This window comes from Cricetulus griseus, chromosome 5, assembly GCF_003668045.3.
Source record: "Cricetulus griseus strain 17A/GY chromosome 5, alternate assembly CriGri-PICRH-1.0, whole genome shotgun sequence".
NCBI classification, from domain to species: domain Eukaryota; kingdom Metazoa; phylum Chordata; class Mammalia; order Rodentia; family Cricetidae; genus Cricetulus; species Cricetulus griseus.
In genome coordinates this window covers 67,013,656-67,029,389 of record NC_048598.1, presented here as the reverse complement: position 1 = coordinate 67,029,389, position 15,734 = coordinate 67,013,656, and the positions used below count along the sequence as shown (strand labels likewise).

At 44.9% G+C, this 15,734-nt stretch overlaps 1 protein-coding gene across 4 annotated transcripts; it reads right to left on the bottom strand.

The window, feature by feature from the left end:
* Nucleotides 1-2,688: 2,688 nt before the first annotated feature.
* Ddx18 (DEAD-box helicase 18) lies at nucleotides 2,689-15,718 on the bottom strand. Of its 4 annotated transcripts, none has more exons than XM_035445018.1 (14): nucleotides 15,534-15,682; nucleotides 14,665-14,706; nucleotides 13,485-13,763; nucleotides 12,086-12,196; nucleotides 11,090-11,225; nucleotides 10,673-10,773; nucleotides 10,267-10,581; nucleotides 8,639-8,778; nucleotides 7,661-7,822; nucleotides 6,926-7,078; nucleotides 5,891-6,004; nucleotides 4,323-4,379; nucleotides 3,901-4,078; nucleotides 2,689-2,989 (listed from the first exon to the last, which is right to left on the bottom strand). In XM_035445018.1, the coding sequence occupies exons 3-14, from the start codon at nucleotides 13,639-13,641 to the stop codon at nucleotides 2,847-2,849; spliced, it is 1,767 nt and encodes a 588-aa protein (XP_035300909.1). In that variant the 5' UTR covers nucleotides 13,642-13,763; nucleotides 14,665-14,706; nucleotides 15,534-15,682; the 3' UTR covers nucleotides 2,689-2,846. The 4 variants fall into 4 exon arrangements, with proteins under 4 accessions (XP_035300909.1, XP_035300910.1, XP_027273582.1 ...); XM_035445019.1 differs by having other exon boundaries at nucleotides 13,485-13,760; XM_027417781.2 differs by lacking the exon at nucleotides 14,665-14,706 and having other exon boundaries at nucleotides 15,534-15,718.
* Between the last annotated feature and the right edge of the window lie 16 nt (nucleotides 15,719-15,734).

Below are 15,734 nucleotides of genomic sequence, written 5' to 3'. Positions count from 1 at the left end.
AGGATGGCCCTGAGCTCCTGTCTCTACGTCCAGCATGCTGGGATCACAATATGTGGGGCACTTTATTTGACAAACTATTGAATGGCTGTAGAGAACCAGCTTGGAAAATACTTAGGAAAGAGGGTGGATGACTGTCTCTGCTGCCAGTGTGATGTCAAACACAGCTGCTGCCTGGATACTCTGCAGGGACCCCAGCTGTTCCCAATGCCGCAGCTTCAGCACCCAAAGAAGCAATCCTTGTTTCTGCTTCTTCAATCTATTAACTGATACAGTGTGGGCAGATGTACCTGGCTGGTTCAGACAGGTCACAGGAAAGCTGTTTGCTTTCCTGATGGAGTCATTACTTTCATCACTGGTGTGACAAAATACCTTATAAGAACAACTAAAGGAAGGAAGGGTTTATTGTGGCTCACAGTTGGAGGGCACAGTGCACCCTGGTGGGGAAGGCAGGCAGCAGGAGAGGCAGCTGCTCACACTGCATCTGCTGTAGGGGGCAGGGATGCGAAGGCTGATGCATCCCAGGACTGCAGCCTTCAGAACAGTGCTGTCACATTCAGAGCTATGTCTTCATAGTGAGCCCAAATCCCACCAAGTGGACTGTCACCATTAACCACCTCAGGTGACCTCAGCAGCCCTTCAGGACTTGAACAGTATGGTTTCCAAACAGGAAGTTTAGATGTTGCACACCAACTCAAAACCAAAAACCTCCCTTCCCATCACGGGCATGGATGCTGAATCAAGACGGGATGACTTCCTTCCAAAGGGCACAGGGCCAAGGAAAATGTTTTATCTCCTGTGTGGGTACCAACCCACAGACTGAATGGGCACTACTGAGCAATCCCAGGCTGCCTATAGTACTCGTCTTCCCACACAAGGCATTCAAACAAAGGCGCAGCTGCTTCCCTCTGGCAAGCTTGAGCATCTGCCTTCTGAGTATAACAATTATTTGTGGATGACTACACATATTAAACACCATTTCCTGTGCTGGCCTTTCAACTGGCCAAAACCACAGCAGAGTGCCAGGTACTCATGCCCACAATGTGAACCCAAAGGAGGCAGAGGTGTTGATGCAAATGTGAGGCTAGCCTCGTCTACAGAGCAAGCACCAGGCAGAGCTACACAGTGAGACTGTCAAAAACCAAGGTGGCCAGGGCAGACAAGGTGCATTAAGAGACTTACTACGCACATGGTGACTCTTTACAAACCCAACTACATGAGAACCACTCAAGCAGGTTCCCTGCCCAAGTAGTGATCAGCTAAAAAACCTCTTGGGGTGAGGCAAGACAATCTCAGTGTCTTGTCTGCAGGGAATGCAAGGCAACTGTATTCACACAATACAGGAAATGTATACACAACTAAAAACCAAAAATTCAAGGAAGATCCCTGAAGACATAATTATTAAATGCCGGTATTAGGAACTTAAGCTAAGTAGCCAGAATTTAGTGGCATCTGGCAATTTTTGGAACAACAAAATACAGCTTTGTGGTCAAATGCCATACAGAACACTCTAGGGTGCAAGGACTCCTAAGATGTGACTGAACCACTGTTTTACTTGACCTCTGTTCACTTTCAGCTGCCATTGCAATGGACTGTTTATAGGGCTCTCAGGAGGACAACCATGTCTGTCAGTCTTTTTGCCTTCTGTATTGTTAAATACACTATTCTAGTTGTGGCAGGGCAAGATAGTGCAGAGGTTCCTCCATTTTGTATTCTTGCTGAGGCCATTTCAGTTTAACTAGAATTTGATATCCTCGATGGAGAATCCCATTGGAAATTAGCCAATTCTGTTTTGGAAACCTAAGGTTAAGATGCCCCAGCCAGTTTCTCTTGCCTTGTTAAACTGCTTGCTTGGGCAAACCCTTCCTCTGCTGCTGCTGCAGAGCAAGATACCAGCACAGGCCTTTTGCCTTTATAAAGGCCTCTTGCTCTAAATGCTTGGGCTACATTTGGGTTTCAAATACTTAAGTGTAGTCCCAGCTAGCTGGAATCAAGATTTTCAAAACTGGCTACACACTGTGGTTCAGTGGTCATCTCTGGTGGACTGCCCACAACACTGGCCTTAGTCATCCAATGATTCACTTGTCTTCATCTCCCATCTTGCTGTAGGAATGCTGGAACTTTACAGGCCCTACTATGCTTGTATTTTAAGCAGCCCAATCATGTGTTCTGGAAACAAAACAAAACCCCACCAACCAACCAACCCCTATTGTTAAAAAACCAGGAATACACAAAAGCCGTACTACTTTTATGTCCATGTTGATGTGTGCACATGTAGAGGCCAGAAGTTACTTTGGAATACCTTCCTCAGTTGCTTTCCACCTTACTGCTGAGCCAGGGTCTCCCACTGAACATGGAATTGTTTTTGGCCAGCTGGCCAGGAAGCTCTGGGACCTGCCTGTCCCTGGCTCCATGGCACTGGAGTTACAAGCACTGCTATGCTCCATGTTTTCATGTCTGTTGAACTCAGGTTCCAGTTTTTGTGCAGTGGGCACTTTATCCACAGAGTCTTCTTCTGAGCCCCAACAACACCACTAAAGGTGTACATATATTTACTCCCAGCAGTCTTTGCCCTTATATATTTGTGGAATTTCCAGGACTCCATGTTATTGTTAAGGTCTAAGAAATAAAAAGAGGCCTATTTTCTCCATCACTGCAACCCTTTTTATACCAAAAGGGAAAGATATAAAAGACATTAAAACAATATGATTTGTTTTATGGGAATATTTAAAAATAAAACATTATCATCATAGTAAAGACAAAAAGATCCTAAAGGTGATAAAAAAGTTCCTGTTTAAAGAGAAAGGGGAAGTTAGGGCAAAATCAGTCCAGGTGGAAAGCCATTCCCTTCAGTGAGAGAACTGCCTGCGGTCTGCTGACTTCTTGCTGATGTGTTTAAAGATCTTGGACTTCTCCGCTTTCTTTGATTTCTGGTAGCCGAATCCACCGCCACCTCCTCTCTTTTTAAGCTTGCCATCATGGCTGCTCACATCTACAGGTGAATGTTAAGGAAGCCAAGCAACAAAGAGGACAGGATACATTAGAGAAACCCAATATGCCCAGCACTAGCCCCATGCACTTCTCTGCTTGACAAATGCAGACATGAGGGCTGAGGCTGGACAATGAACCTGCAGGAGACCAGGACTGACAATAAGCTTGTAGACCAAAATGAATAGGAATGACTTTAAACAATCTGTCCTGGAATCCCCTCACGAGCTATGTAGCAGCATTAAAAACAGTCTTCTTTGTATCGGATTCTTTCTTCTGAAAATAGTCAATACATAAACACATGCACGCATGCATGGCTACAATGGAACCAACTGGAAGGCCCCTTTGCTCTTTACCTGGAGCAAGGCGTAGGTTTGTTTTCGGTGGCCAGTCTTGCCATTTCCTAGTAGATAAATAACCCTCTGATGGCTATATGAGGCTGGGAACCCTGAAAGCTCTTACCAGCTCTCTCTAGCTTCTTCCCACCTCTCTACTTCTACCCTGAAAGACACAATTACCTGCCTTTCACTAACAGTTATACCCTCCCCACCCCCAATATTATTCTATGCGTATGGATGTAGTATGCCACAACTTTGAGATGTTTGGCTCTCTCCTTCCACTGTGCATCCTGGGGGTCAAACTTGGGTTGCCAGACTTGCTGGGAAAATGCTTTTAACCAGTGAGCCCTCCCTAGTTGTTTAGATTTAAATCATGAGCTGCCTTATTCTGGTAATACCCACTTCAGTGACCAGTCCTTGCTGGTCCTTTCCTAGTCCCATGCCCTATGCTACTGCACACAGGTTAGGGTGAACATCCGAGCCTTTGCCTGGCAGCTGTGCCAACTCACTGCTAAGCTCCAACAGCCCCGCTAAGGCCCTTAATTGCAGCACAATGTAAGTAACAAAAAAAGGATACTCAGATCAACAAAAGGAGGGACCTTAAAACCAAAAGACAGGGCAACCTGAGGCAAATTTAAGTTGTTGACATTGAAGATCTGCTTGAGCGAGTGGGAGTCATATGCTCGTATGTAGGACTTGTATGCTTCCTGTGCGGACTTATGGAGAAAATAGTTCTTTTCGATCAGCTTTTCCAGCTGAAACAAAGAAAATGGCAGACATCAACTATCAGAACAGTTATCCTACAGAAACACTCGTCCTAGTACACTTGATCTAGCTTTGAACTCTTGGGGAAGCAAGCAGAAGGAAACCTTAAAGACCCCACAGCCCAAGCCAGCATCAGGGAGGGAGCTTGGGGGAGTGACCCCCAAATTCCATAAGGCAGTATTGGCACAGGTGATCTCTTCCCTAGAAGATACTTAAAACAAACAAAACGAGTACCTGAGACTGAATATCAGAAACTTTAGACCAGGAAAAGTCAAATTGATTCAATGGAACCTAGAGAAACAAAAGTTCAAATATCAGTAAGAGGGGCACCCAGTTTTAGCTGCATGAAAGGTGAAGTGTCTGATCGGTGGTGACAGCAAAGGGCAGTGCTGGTTCTGAAGGGAGATGCCCTCTTGTCATCAGGGTATTGTTCCATCTCTGCCCTGCTGAGTTTGCATGACTCTTAAGTGGTGCCTGCATTTCTTCCTCCTCACAAGCTGAGGTGAGGAAATGAGCAGGAGAAAGTGGCTGCTGAGGCTGTTTTCCCCAGGATCTCCCAGACCCTGGCATTCAGGGTGATAAATGGCTACCTACTTTGTTCCTTTTTCCTAACAGAGGTTCACTACGTAGTCCTGGCTGGCCTTGAACTTGCTGAGATCCTCCCGCCTCTGCTTCCTGGCTGCCAGGATTACAGGTGTGTAATCCATGCCAGGGATGACTACTGCTTTTTCTCTATATCAGGAGAGGGGCCTCAATACCACTCTGCCTTGTGTCTGATGCTTATGACACAAAGCCCATGCCTAAATGACTCTAGCTCCCCCAAGAATTCATCAGTCAGCACCCCTTACCTAACTGGGAAAGCACAGAACCTGTGTTTGTGCTGTAGACTAGGGAAGAACATAAGTCTGTAAGGACTAGCTTAGACAGCATGCTTGTGGTTCTATAGAGCATTCACGTAAGTGATGGAGCATTTGTATGTTGGGAGCACAGAGGGCTAGAGATCAGACAACTTGCCAAAACCATTGTCCTGTGGAGATACAGGAAGAGTAGTTACACCAGGGTACAGAGGCCTCAGGGCAACTTCAGGGAATTGTACCTCATTATAGGAAAAGGAAAATCCATATGGTAAGACTGTGCCAGTGTCAGGGACAAGCAGGCCTGCCATGTACCTACTAGGCCTATCAACAAGGTCAAATGTAGTCTGGATGCATTCTGTTCTAGCAAATTGGGGTAAGGGCAAAGCCGGGTAAGTTGGGAATTGAGCAGATGGTGACCAGAAAATATACAAAGCACTTTCCCAAAAATACAGGCTGGGGAGCAGAGCCAGGGCAGTGGTCAACCCTGAAGGGAGTGGCAGGAGGCTGAGTTGAGGGCTGAAAGACAGCTACACAGGAGACTTGAGATAGCAAAGCACTGGGGACCACAAAGTGTCAGAAAGGGTCAAGGGAGGGAGGAGGAGGCTGGCTCAGAAGAGTAAAGATTTGCTGCTCTTCTGAGATGCGCACAGCAGATTGCAGGGTTGCTGGGGGAGCACAAGGTTGAATGGGGCTGCAAAGAACTGGAAAGGAGAGCCCCAACAGGCAGAGGAAGCTGGAGATTGACCCTGGGCCGGTTCCTTCTGTCAATGCCTCCTGGGCCATGAGCACACACCATCTCATCTAGTCACCTGCTGCACCTGTTCTGACAGCACCACCTCAACTTCAGTCAACCCCTACTCTGCCATCCATAGAGATGGTACCTGAGAAGAATCCCATAGCAAGGAGTTTCCTCTCAACTTAGGAATCTCCAACAAAGGCTTTTACCTTGGATTGCTTCAAGTAACGAAGGAAACCCAACTCTTCAGGACGCAGGATGAGCAGGGCATGCCCTCTTCCATTCAGACCTCTGGCTGTTCTACCCACACGATGAATATATTCCTGTGGCAAGACAAGAAAAGCTGGGTTATGACCTCGTCATGAGTCCACAACCAGCATTTTGACTGTGTCCTGAAATGGGAAGGAAACATGCCAGCACACCTGCACAAATGTATAGCAATCATGGCAGGGCCAACCTCACCTTCACCACAACTGCCGCACACTGGGCCAGCACGCCCTCCACAGATTCCACCCCTTAACAGGGCCAAACACCAAGACAAGACAAGCTACACACACCAGCCATACCAACACAGTGTAAGAGAAGCCCCACAGCCAGTCACATCAACACTGACCTAATAAGGTAACTATTAGGTGTAGTTCATCTTCAAAGTAACTTCCTATGAGAATCATGTTTGGATGCTAGCCAACAATGTATTGCCATCTCACTGCTTATTGGAACTGTCATGTATGGTACTTGCGTGCATGTGTGGAAGTCAGAGGTATAGACCAAGTGTCTCACTCTATCGTTCTCCACCTTGTTTTTTGTGGCAGATCTCTCACTGAACCTGGAACTTGCTGTTTTAGTTAGGTGACCCTCAGAACCCATTTGTCTCCATCTTCCTCCTTCCTCCTGCCACTGCTGGGGTTACAGATGCACTCAACCAGGGCTGGCCTTAACATGGGTACCTATTTTGCTACAGACATTACTGACTTTTACCTACTTTATATGCAATTGCTATTTCCTTCAGACACTATTGGACACATCTCACGCTCCTAACCTAAAGTCACCAACAACCCTCAAACCTCTTTACACATACACATGCCCCTTTTTGGCCTCAAAAGGTCCCTGACACTTATTAACACCACTAATACCCTACCAAATGGCTGTTCCATACAGGTAAGCGTCATGGATATGAACGGACATGCTTCTCTGGGAAGCAAGTGCACTCCTTCACACAGATCCACTCTGAAGACACCGGTTACCTTGGGGTCATCGGGAGGGTCATACTGAACAATCCAGTCCACTTCAGGGATGTCCAGCCCTCTGGCTGCCACATCTGTGCACAGCAGTATCCCCGAATCTGCATTGCAGAATTGGAAGAACGTGGTTGTTCGCTTATTTTGCTTTTGCTTCCCCTAGATTCAAAAGCAACAAGAGCACAAAAATCCATTCACGTTGTTTGTGAGCTGAATGTAGAACCAGTCAACTGTGAAGCTGCACCACACTTAAAGTCTACACCGGCCCAGGCCTTATGTTCCCAACTGGACCCCAAGCCTTATGAGGGAGAGGGTGTCCCACACTCTTTTTTAGTACTTTCTTTTTATTAGCCTGCATTTACTTGTGTTTAGTTATGACAGTTTCCCATGAATCATATACTCTGATCACACTGACCCCATTATTCTCTCCTGTTCCCTCCCACTCCTGCAGATCCTTTCCTCTTCCCAACCAATACCCTTCCCCTTTCCTGTTGTGTGTGATCCAATGAACTTAAGAGCACGCATGAGGGGTACTTGCAGGAACATGGACACTCAACCAGTGCTTAGGTCAGCCCCTCCCAACATACAACGGTGTTCAACTACAGCTGCTCTCAGATCCTTGTCCCCTCTACTCCCTACCACCTGATCATCCGCTGGGAGACGAACCACTCCTCCAGTCCCCAAATGCACAGAGCTCCACAGGCCTACCCCATTTCTCAACAAGCCCATCGAACCACTTACATGGATGGCCAAGACAGGCAGGTCAATGTAGTTCAGTAGCTCATAGTGGTACTTCACAGACATACACGATGAAAAGAAGACCATCACTTTCTTCTTCCGGTTCTTCTTAAGGAATGTGAAGAGCAGAAGGAACCTCTTCTCAGAGGGACACACGACATAGCCCTGAAATGGTGCAAGTGAACAGATTACTCACAAGGACATTTTCAGCTTCAGTAAGCAAAAAGCAATATACTGCAAGGCCTTTCTGCCACATTTAAGGACTTCATCAACTCCAACTATACAGAACTGTTTACTCATCAAGACTTTACCTTGGGGTTACAAAGACAGATCAGCAGGTAAAAGGGCTGAGGACCAACTGGCACCCCTGTGAATGCTGGCTAAGTGTAGCAGCCACTATGTAATCCCAACGCTCAGGAGATGGGATTAGTGGGGCAAGCTGGCTAGCTAGATTAGCTGAGTCTGCAAGCCCTGGGTTCAAATTAGACACTCCTCAATATTCAAATGGTGAGTGACCAGGAAGACAGGAAGGCACATGTACACTCACTCTCACAAACACATACAATTTCTTAAGATTAAACTTGTTTCCATTAACTCAGTTAGACTTGATACCTCTTTTCCACCTTGCACAACAATGCTCCTGCTCCACCAGGTTAGTCTGCTCTCTATCTCCCAAATTCATGGCACTTTATGGAGATTACTAAAACCAAGTTCTAGCTGCATTGAAAATCAGGAGCAACCGATAATGCTTCCCAGATAAAAAGCAGCATCAACTGAACAGATGATGGCCGGTCACTGAGTTCACAGTATTTTATACGCAAGTCTAAGACCCCACACCTATGTCTTTTGCTCTCATTTACATCTGTCAATCCACTTGCTCTGTGGATCATTCTAAACAAATATAAGGAAACACCAAGTAAGACCCAATAGGGCTTTACTTACTTATGTTTTCATGTGTATAAGCTTATTTATAAACAGTACCTGCTCAAGCCCATCCACAGTGGCAACCTCTTTATCGTCATCTACACCCACATACAATGGCTCTTTTTTCAGAGAAATTCTTGCCAGGTCTTCAACTTTTCGAGTTTGTGTGGCAGAAAAGAGCATGGTTTGCCTGCGGACTGAAACAACACAAAAATAACCCAAACCTTCCAAACAAGCTCACAATCACTTAATGCTTACATTTTAAGCAGAAACTCCAGGAAGAGAGGATATGCTATTGGTATGCATTCCCCAGCTATCACCAAGAGTAAGAAGGACCGGCTGGGTGTACGCCTTTAATCCCAGCACTCGGGAGGCAGTCGGATCTCTGTGAGTTCCAGGCCAGCCTGGTCTCCAGAGCGAGTGCAAGGATAGGCTCCAAGGCTACACAGAGAAACCCTGTGAGGGGGGGAGGGGGAGAGAAGGTTGTATTGTGAATTTTAGGTCTATAAACATGGTAACTTAGGTGGAATGGACAAATCTATCCTAAGCAAATTAAACCCAAGTGATGGGTAGTTAAGGTTTCCCCAACCACCATCAATGCCTTCTTGAAGTTATTCATGAGAAAAAGAGCTACATAATTCCACAACTTGTAGTGATCATTTATAGGAAATGTCAACAGCCACAAACAGCACACACACACACACCTGTCAACAGCTGAAATGAAAAACACACTGTACTCAGAATGCAACACCACTGAGAATCTAAAAGAAGCTACAAGTTTTAGAAAATGTAGCTCATGAGTAAGGACAGAGAAAGCAGGTGAACAGTCGTATGGGGGTTGTATGCAAGTGGGCATGAACTTTTCAGGTGGAGGACATGCCCATCATCTTGCTTGCAGCTGTGATTTTCAAGGGTTACACATGTTAGAACATCAAAAATGACGGACTTTAATTTGAATGGTCTACTTATTATTTTTAAAGTGTGTGTGTATTAAATAAGGTGCCCCCAGAAGCCTTATTTAGAGGGGCTGGATTCCCCTGGAGCTGGAGTTACAGGTGGTGGCCATGTGGTGTGGGTGACGGGAACCAAACTTGGGTCCCCTGCAAGAACAGTATGTGCTCTTAATTGCTGAGCCACCCCACTAGGCCCCAGTCTATTTTTCTGAGGCAGAGTCTCATGTAGCTCTGGGGTCAAACTCTGGAGCGAAGGTCCCAGGAATGACCTTCAGCTCCTGCCTCCATGCCTGGCTAATTACATGGGTTTCTTCTGTCAACTATATATTTCAGTACAGCACTGTACAACATAGAGTATCCTAGCCTTACTAAATAGAAGCAATTTATCATGTAGAAAGACTTCAGCCAAGAATAAAACACAGAAGCTAAGACAGCTTACATGGAGATAAGAATGGATGGCAGGGAGAAGGGACTCAGTCCAACAGCTCAACGCTTACAAGGAATCTTTTCATTAAAACCAGTGAGCCTGCACTCCATCTTATGAAATGGTAATGTTCTGTGAGAAGTCAGCAGAAGTTTTATGCATTTCAAATTATTTCTGAAGTTGACAGATACAAACTCCTCACATAGCCACAGTAAAATTCTGGTATTAAAGCAGTATTTTTCCTACAAGATCACCAACCACAGACCTCTAGTTACTCTCTGAGTCCCATGCAGATGCTGCCTACTCACCTGGCAAAAGTTTAATAATTTGCTTTAATTCTTCTTCAAACCCAACATCCAAGATACGATCAGCCTCATCAATAACCAGACACTGGAGGTTCTTGTACATGAACCCTGGAGTATTCTGCATGTGGTCCAGGAGCCGGCCTGGGGTGGCCACGATGATGTTGATGCCATTGATGAGCTTCTGTGCTTCAGCAGACCTGTTACTGCCACCCATGATCAGTCCATACGTGTGAACATGGTGTGTCATCAGTTCCTTAAGAACGCCGAAAGTCTGCATGGCCAGTTCTCTGGTAGGAGAGAGAATCAGGACTCCTGTTCCTAAAAAGCAAAGGGTAACAGAAGGCCATCTCCACAAATCCTCACAAGGCTCACCTCCTGTTAATTACAGCAGACAGCGACAGACACTTACCATTCCTAGGCATGAACTTCAACTTGACAATGAGCTCGATCACGGGGATGAGGAAAGCAAGCGTTTTGCCACTGCCTGTTTTCGCAGCTGCCAGAAGATCCCTTAGTTGCAGAAGAGAAGGACATTCATTCGACTCATGCAGATGCATACTGAACACACCATGAGCTAGGAGCAGGTTCCAGGCACTAAGTGAGAATTCCAAAGCACAGTCCCTGCCTAGTCATGTTGGTATGCACTCAACTCACAAAGGAAGACTGCTACAATTTTCTTCAAACACTAGTAAGTAACTCAAGCCTTTAACATAAACCAGACATGAATCCACACCGAGAACAAAAGCAGCGGGGTACAGATGCTTTCTTTTACAACTCCACAGTCTTAAGAGCAGACACGATGTCCCAGTACCAATGCCAACCGTACCTGCCTTCCAGAAGTGGCCTGATACTTTTATGTTGGATCTCAGTCATGCGCTTGAAGCCCATTTCTTCTATAGCTTTCAGAGTGTTTTCATTGACAAGGTTAGACAAGGAAGCAAATGAAGTGTCCTCAAAAGCGCCTACAGGGAAGATTGTTCACTGTCAGTAAGCTAGTCTGTTTAAAGTGAGTGCTGTCACAGCTGGGCGTTGGTGGCGCACGCCTTTAATCCCAGCACTCAGAGGCTGGCAGATCTCTGTGAGTTCAAGGCCAGTCTGGTCTCCAGAGCGAGTGCCAGGATAGGTTCCAAAGCCACACAGAGAAACCCTGTCTCAAAAAACCAAAAAAAAAAAAAAAAAAAAAAAAGGAAGAGCATTTTTACAGTAATAAGAGACTCATGCTGGAGCATTAACAGGTAATAACAAGGAAATAATCCACAGAGAATTGAAGTGTAAACACTGGTCTGGAGGGATGGCTCTGTGTGCTGATATTTTGTTTGTGCTATAACAACTAAAGCTTGCCTGAAGATCAGAGTGTGGAGCTAGCCACTAGTTAACCATAGAGGCCAGGCAATGGTAGTACACACCTTTAATTCCAACACTAGGGAGGCAGAGCAGAGGCAGAGGCAGAGGCAGATGGATCCTAGCTTTCGAGCCTATCCTGGCACTTGCTTTGGAGACCAGGCTGGCCTTGAACTTACAGAGACTTTCCTGCCTCTGCCTCCCAAGTGCTGGGATTATAGGTGTGCGCCACCAACGCCCGGCTGTTTCTGTGGTTCTTAAATATCAAGAATTTAGATTAGAATTTATTGTTTCATCCAGAAACAGAAAAAAAAAAGCATGGAAACAGTGCCTAGGTATTACAAAGTAGAAGATAAAGTCAGCACAAAGCTATAAAAATCATTGCTTGCTGCTATTTTTTTCCTGTTAATTAAAAGTCACATTGGAACCTTCAATCATGCAACTCTAAGTGATGCTTCTAAGCAAAGTCCCTGGCCATCACCTGTCAGTCCTAGGGGCAGGCTGGGCACCTCCCTGTCGTTCGGCTTCTCCACACTGCTTTCTGCTTCCTCGTGAGCCCCAGCATTTTCTTCCGTTTTCGATTTTTTGGTGTCTTAGTTTAAAAAACAAAAAAAGCAGACAGATAAAACCCCTTAATTATTAAAATAACAAACGAGAACAAAAGATCTATAATGTAAAGAAATATTTTTCAAAGTTTAACATTATTTAACATTTATTTGTTATAAACTTTTTCTCAGGAAGTCTTATTCATTATTTAAAATTTTGAGGTATAAATGATTTTGCAAACAAAACAATGTTTTAAAGTTTCTTAAAGTATCTCCCTATCCTTAAAAAGATTTTTTAAAGTCCCACTAAGTAATGTCAGAACAGCTCCACACTTCACGAGAAAAGTAGCCCACGTTCAATTAACCCAATTTTAAATTAAATTCATACAAACACCAATATTTTCTCCTCTTGCCATTAAATTTCTGCAAGCTAATTCTGCTTTGAAGATGAATACTAAAAGCTTGAGGCTCTTTATGCTACCACCGACAGTTAAGACTAAAGCAAGGACAATGGTTCCTCAGCTGGGTGGTAGAAACTGGGTGGCTGTGAAATTATAAGTGGCAAAAGAGGAGAGTCTTCCAGTTTCTCACCTCTGTAATCAACTTTCACAGGATGGCTCCAATCTACTGTCTAGTAGATTCTACCCATGACTCTTAAACACTGCACACTGGGTTCAAATGAGCTGGAGGGGTTGCTGACCTGGCTCACCCACCCACCTCTGTTCACGTCTCAACAAGAGGCTCACCCCTTCACCAGAATTTACTTTCCCCTTCTACCCTCCTGCTGTTCAAACCCTGCCTGTATTTTCTGCTCACTTGGAAATCAGTGTTTTACTTGTTCACAACTTTCCTACATGTTATTTTATATACTCTGCAAGGAGAGGGGTTGTAGAAAATACACAGTAAAAAGACAAGTAAATTAAGAGGTACCTTATAAAATTAGCAAGTACCTTCATACAATAAAGACCAGGGAGATATTTCCCCTTACCAGCCCAGACCACACAGTGTTAATTAAAGTTCAGAAACTCTCAAATATGCAAAATGCAAACACTTATGCCATGGTATATTCAGTTTACTTAAAAAGCCCAACTAACTGTTCCCCCCACCCCTTTGGAGAGTATTATAAATCTAAAGAAATTACCAATTGTGAGTTTTTTCTAAGGTTAGTAAATTTAAAAACATGACACAAATTTGGGGGAAAAAACTAAAATGCACCTCCCGTCTCTACCAATAGGCTGGTGCACAGGGAAAGCTGGACACACACAACAATGGAAGGATGTGAACAGCAGCTGAAAAGCTATCTGAATGGCCGATACTCAAAGAAAACACACCCACCAGGCCCTGCATCATTTCCCATTTTCCTCTTTTTCTTCTTTTTCTTTTTTGGTTCTGAATCAGGAGATGGCGTTGCTGCTGTTTCACCATTTGTTAAAGTGGTAGGTTTTTGAGGTAATTTTTTAACTTTTGAGTTCCCCACTGTCTCTTCAGGCATGCCTCCACTCTGTGCATCTGCCGAGTCCACACTCACAGAATGCTTTTTGGCTTTCTTAACTTTTCCTTCTTTAAGCACAGCTCCATCTTGAGGTTGTGATTCGCTTGAATCCCATGCTTCTGCTTAAAAAACACAGAACTTACATTGTGACAAGGAAGAACAAGCTTACTTATAAACACTGGCCTCCCAGGGAGAAATTTCCATGGGGTCTGGAACCCCAATCAATTAGTTTTCCTTCTTTGTTCACTGCTGAAACTACCTGTTGGTGCTCTAGTATAGAAAAGGCACTTTTTATTTTGAGAGAGAGAGAGAGAGAGAGAGAGAGAGAGAGAGAGAGAGAGAGGGAGGGAGGGAGGGAGGAGGGAGGGAGGGAGGGAGCGACCGACCGAGCAAACTGGCCGGCCAAGAAAGTAAAGTTGCTTTATTTTAACTTCAAAAGACTTTTTTCTTTTCCAGGTGTTGTGGTACATGCCGTTAATCCCAGCACTTGGAAGGCAGAGGCAGGTGTGTTCAAGGCCAGCCTGGTCTACGAAGCAAGTTCCAGGACAGTCAGCCAGGGACACACAGAAAAATCCTGAAAAACCAAAACAAAAAACAAAAGAAAAGAAAAAAGACCTTATCTGTTTAAGGCTATACAGAAGTCTGTGACAGGAAAATGTCAACAATGTCATATATTTAAACCAATGGAATTAGAAAACAGCAACGATAAGACATATATTTTTAACATTAAGTATTTGACAAACACAATCGAATGACATTTAGTTCATAGTCCCATAACTATCACAACTACTGCTTATATAATTTCACATCATTCAAACTCAACTTTCCTAGACTTTGGTGAACTGAAAATTCAGTTAGTGAAAAATCTCTCATTTGCCCTATGAAAGCCCCAAATATCTTTACAAAGTTTCCCTGTGTATAGAAAAAGGGAGAGTGAAAGCGATGCCACCTTTAGTTTATATTACACACACCAAGTAGCTACTAGTGTTAATTATTTTACAGGAACTAAATGAAAGAACTTACCTTAAATCTGTCGCACCCTCTAGGCTTTCTTTCCATTATTATCTGTTGAATATTATGTGGGATGTGACAATAAACCCCAGCATTTCCCAACAATTTATCCAGCGATTCTCAACCTGTACATCGCGACCCTCAAAGGGTCCTATATTAGGTATTTATATTGCGATTGATAACAGTAGCAAAATTACAGTTATGAAGCAGCAACAAAATAATTAGGAAGCATTAGGAAGTTTGAAGACCACTGATTTAAGTCTTGCGGGTAACCTTAACAAACTACAGCAACTACATCAAGAAAAACAACATTTGTGTCAACTTTTCATTTAAAGTTGTTGTGCCAAAACCAAGACGTTAAGGGATTTACAAACTAATTTGGGTGTGACAAGAAGTTGGAGAGGGTTCTGCGTTTAACATGAGGATCGCTGAAGGAATGAAGAGAAAGGATTTGGACAGAAGGTAGAGGAAAGCAGTATCATTGCTGGAAGAGCGCCGAGGGAAAAAAAATTCCTAAGCTTGGGCGGGAGATGAGATCCAGCAATTAAAAGTCAGGTATGGAAATGGATGGCACCCAGGTCTAAAGTTCTACGTGGGGCCTACAGATGATGGGGGAGTCTCACATGAAGGGGCATAAGTAGGTTTTGCTGGATGCCCAGCCAGCAAAAGCCTGGTAAGCAAGCCTCAGGCCTCCCGCTATGATCCTGAACCCAGAAACCCACGGGGGCAAAGGCTGGGACCAACGAAAGGCCCACGGGGTCTGAGACCCAGGCGGCCTGCTCAGCCGCGCGTCCCAGGCGCCCGCCGGAAGCTGCCCGGCGTACGGCGTAGTTTCGGGGTTCCTGACATCGTTCGCCACCGCGGGGTTCATCACAGCTCACCTTGCAGCTTCTGGTTCCGCTGCCGCAGCTTGACGTTCCGCTTCTCGATCTTTTTGCGCAGGATTTTCATCTGTAATTGCGACATGTTTCCGAGCGGCTCTAACAGGCTGCACTGAGCAGTGGAGGCACGTGCGCAGTTGCGACTAGGAAGTGTGTCCTGGGACCCAAGGGATCCTTGGGGCGGAAATGCTTCTGGGCGGA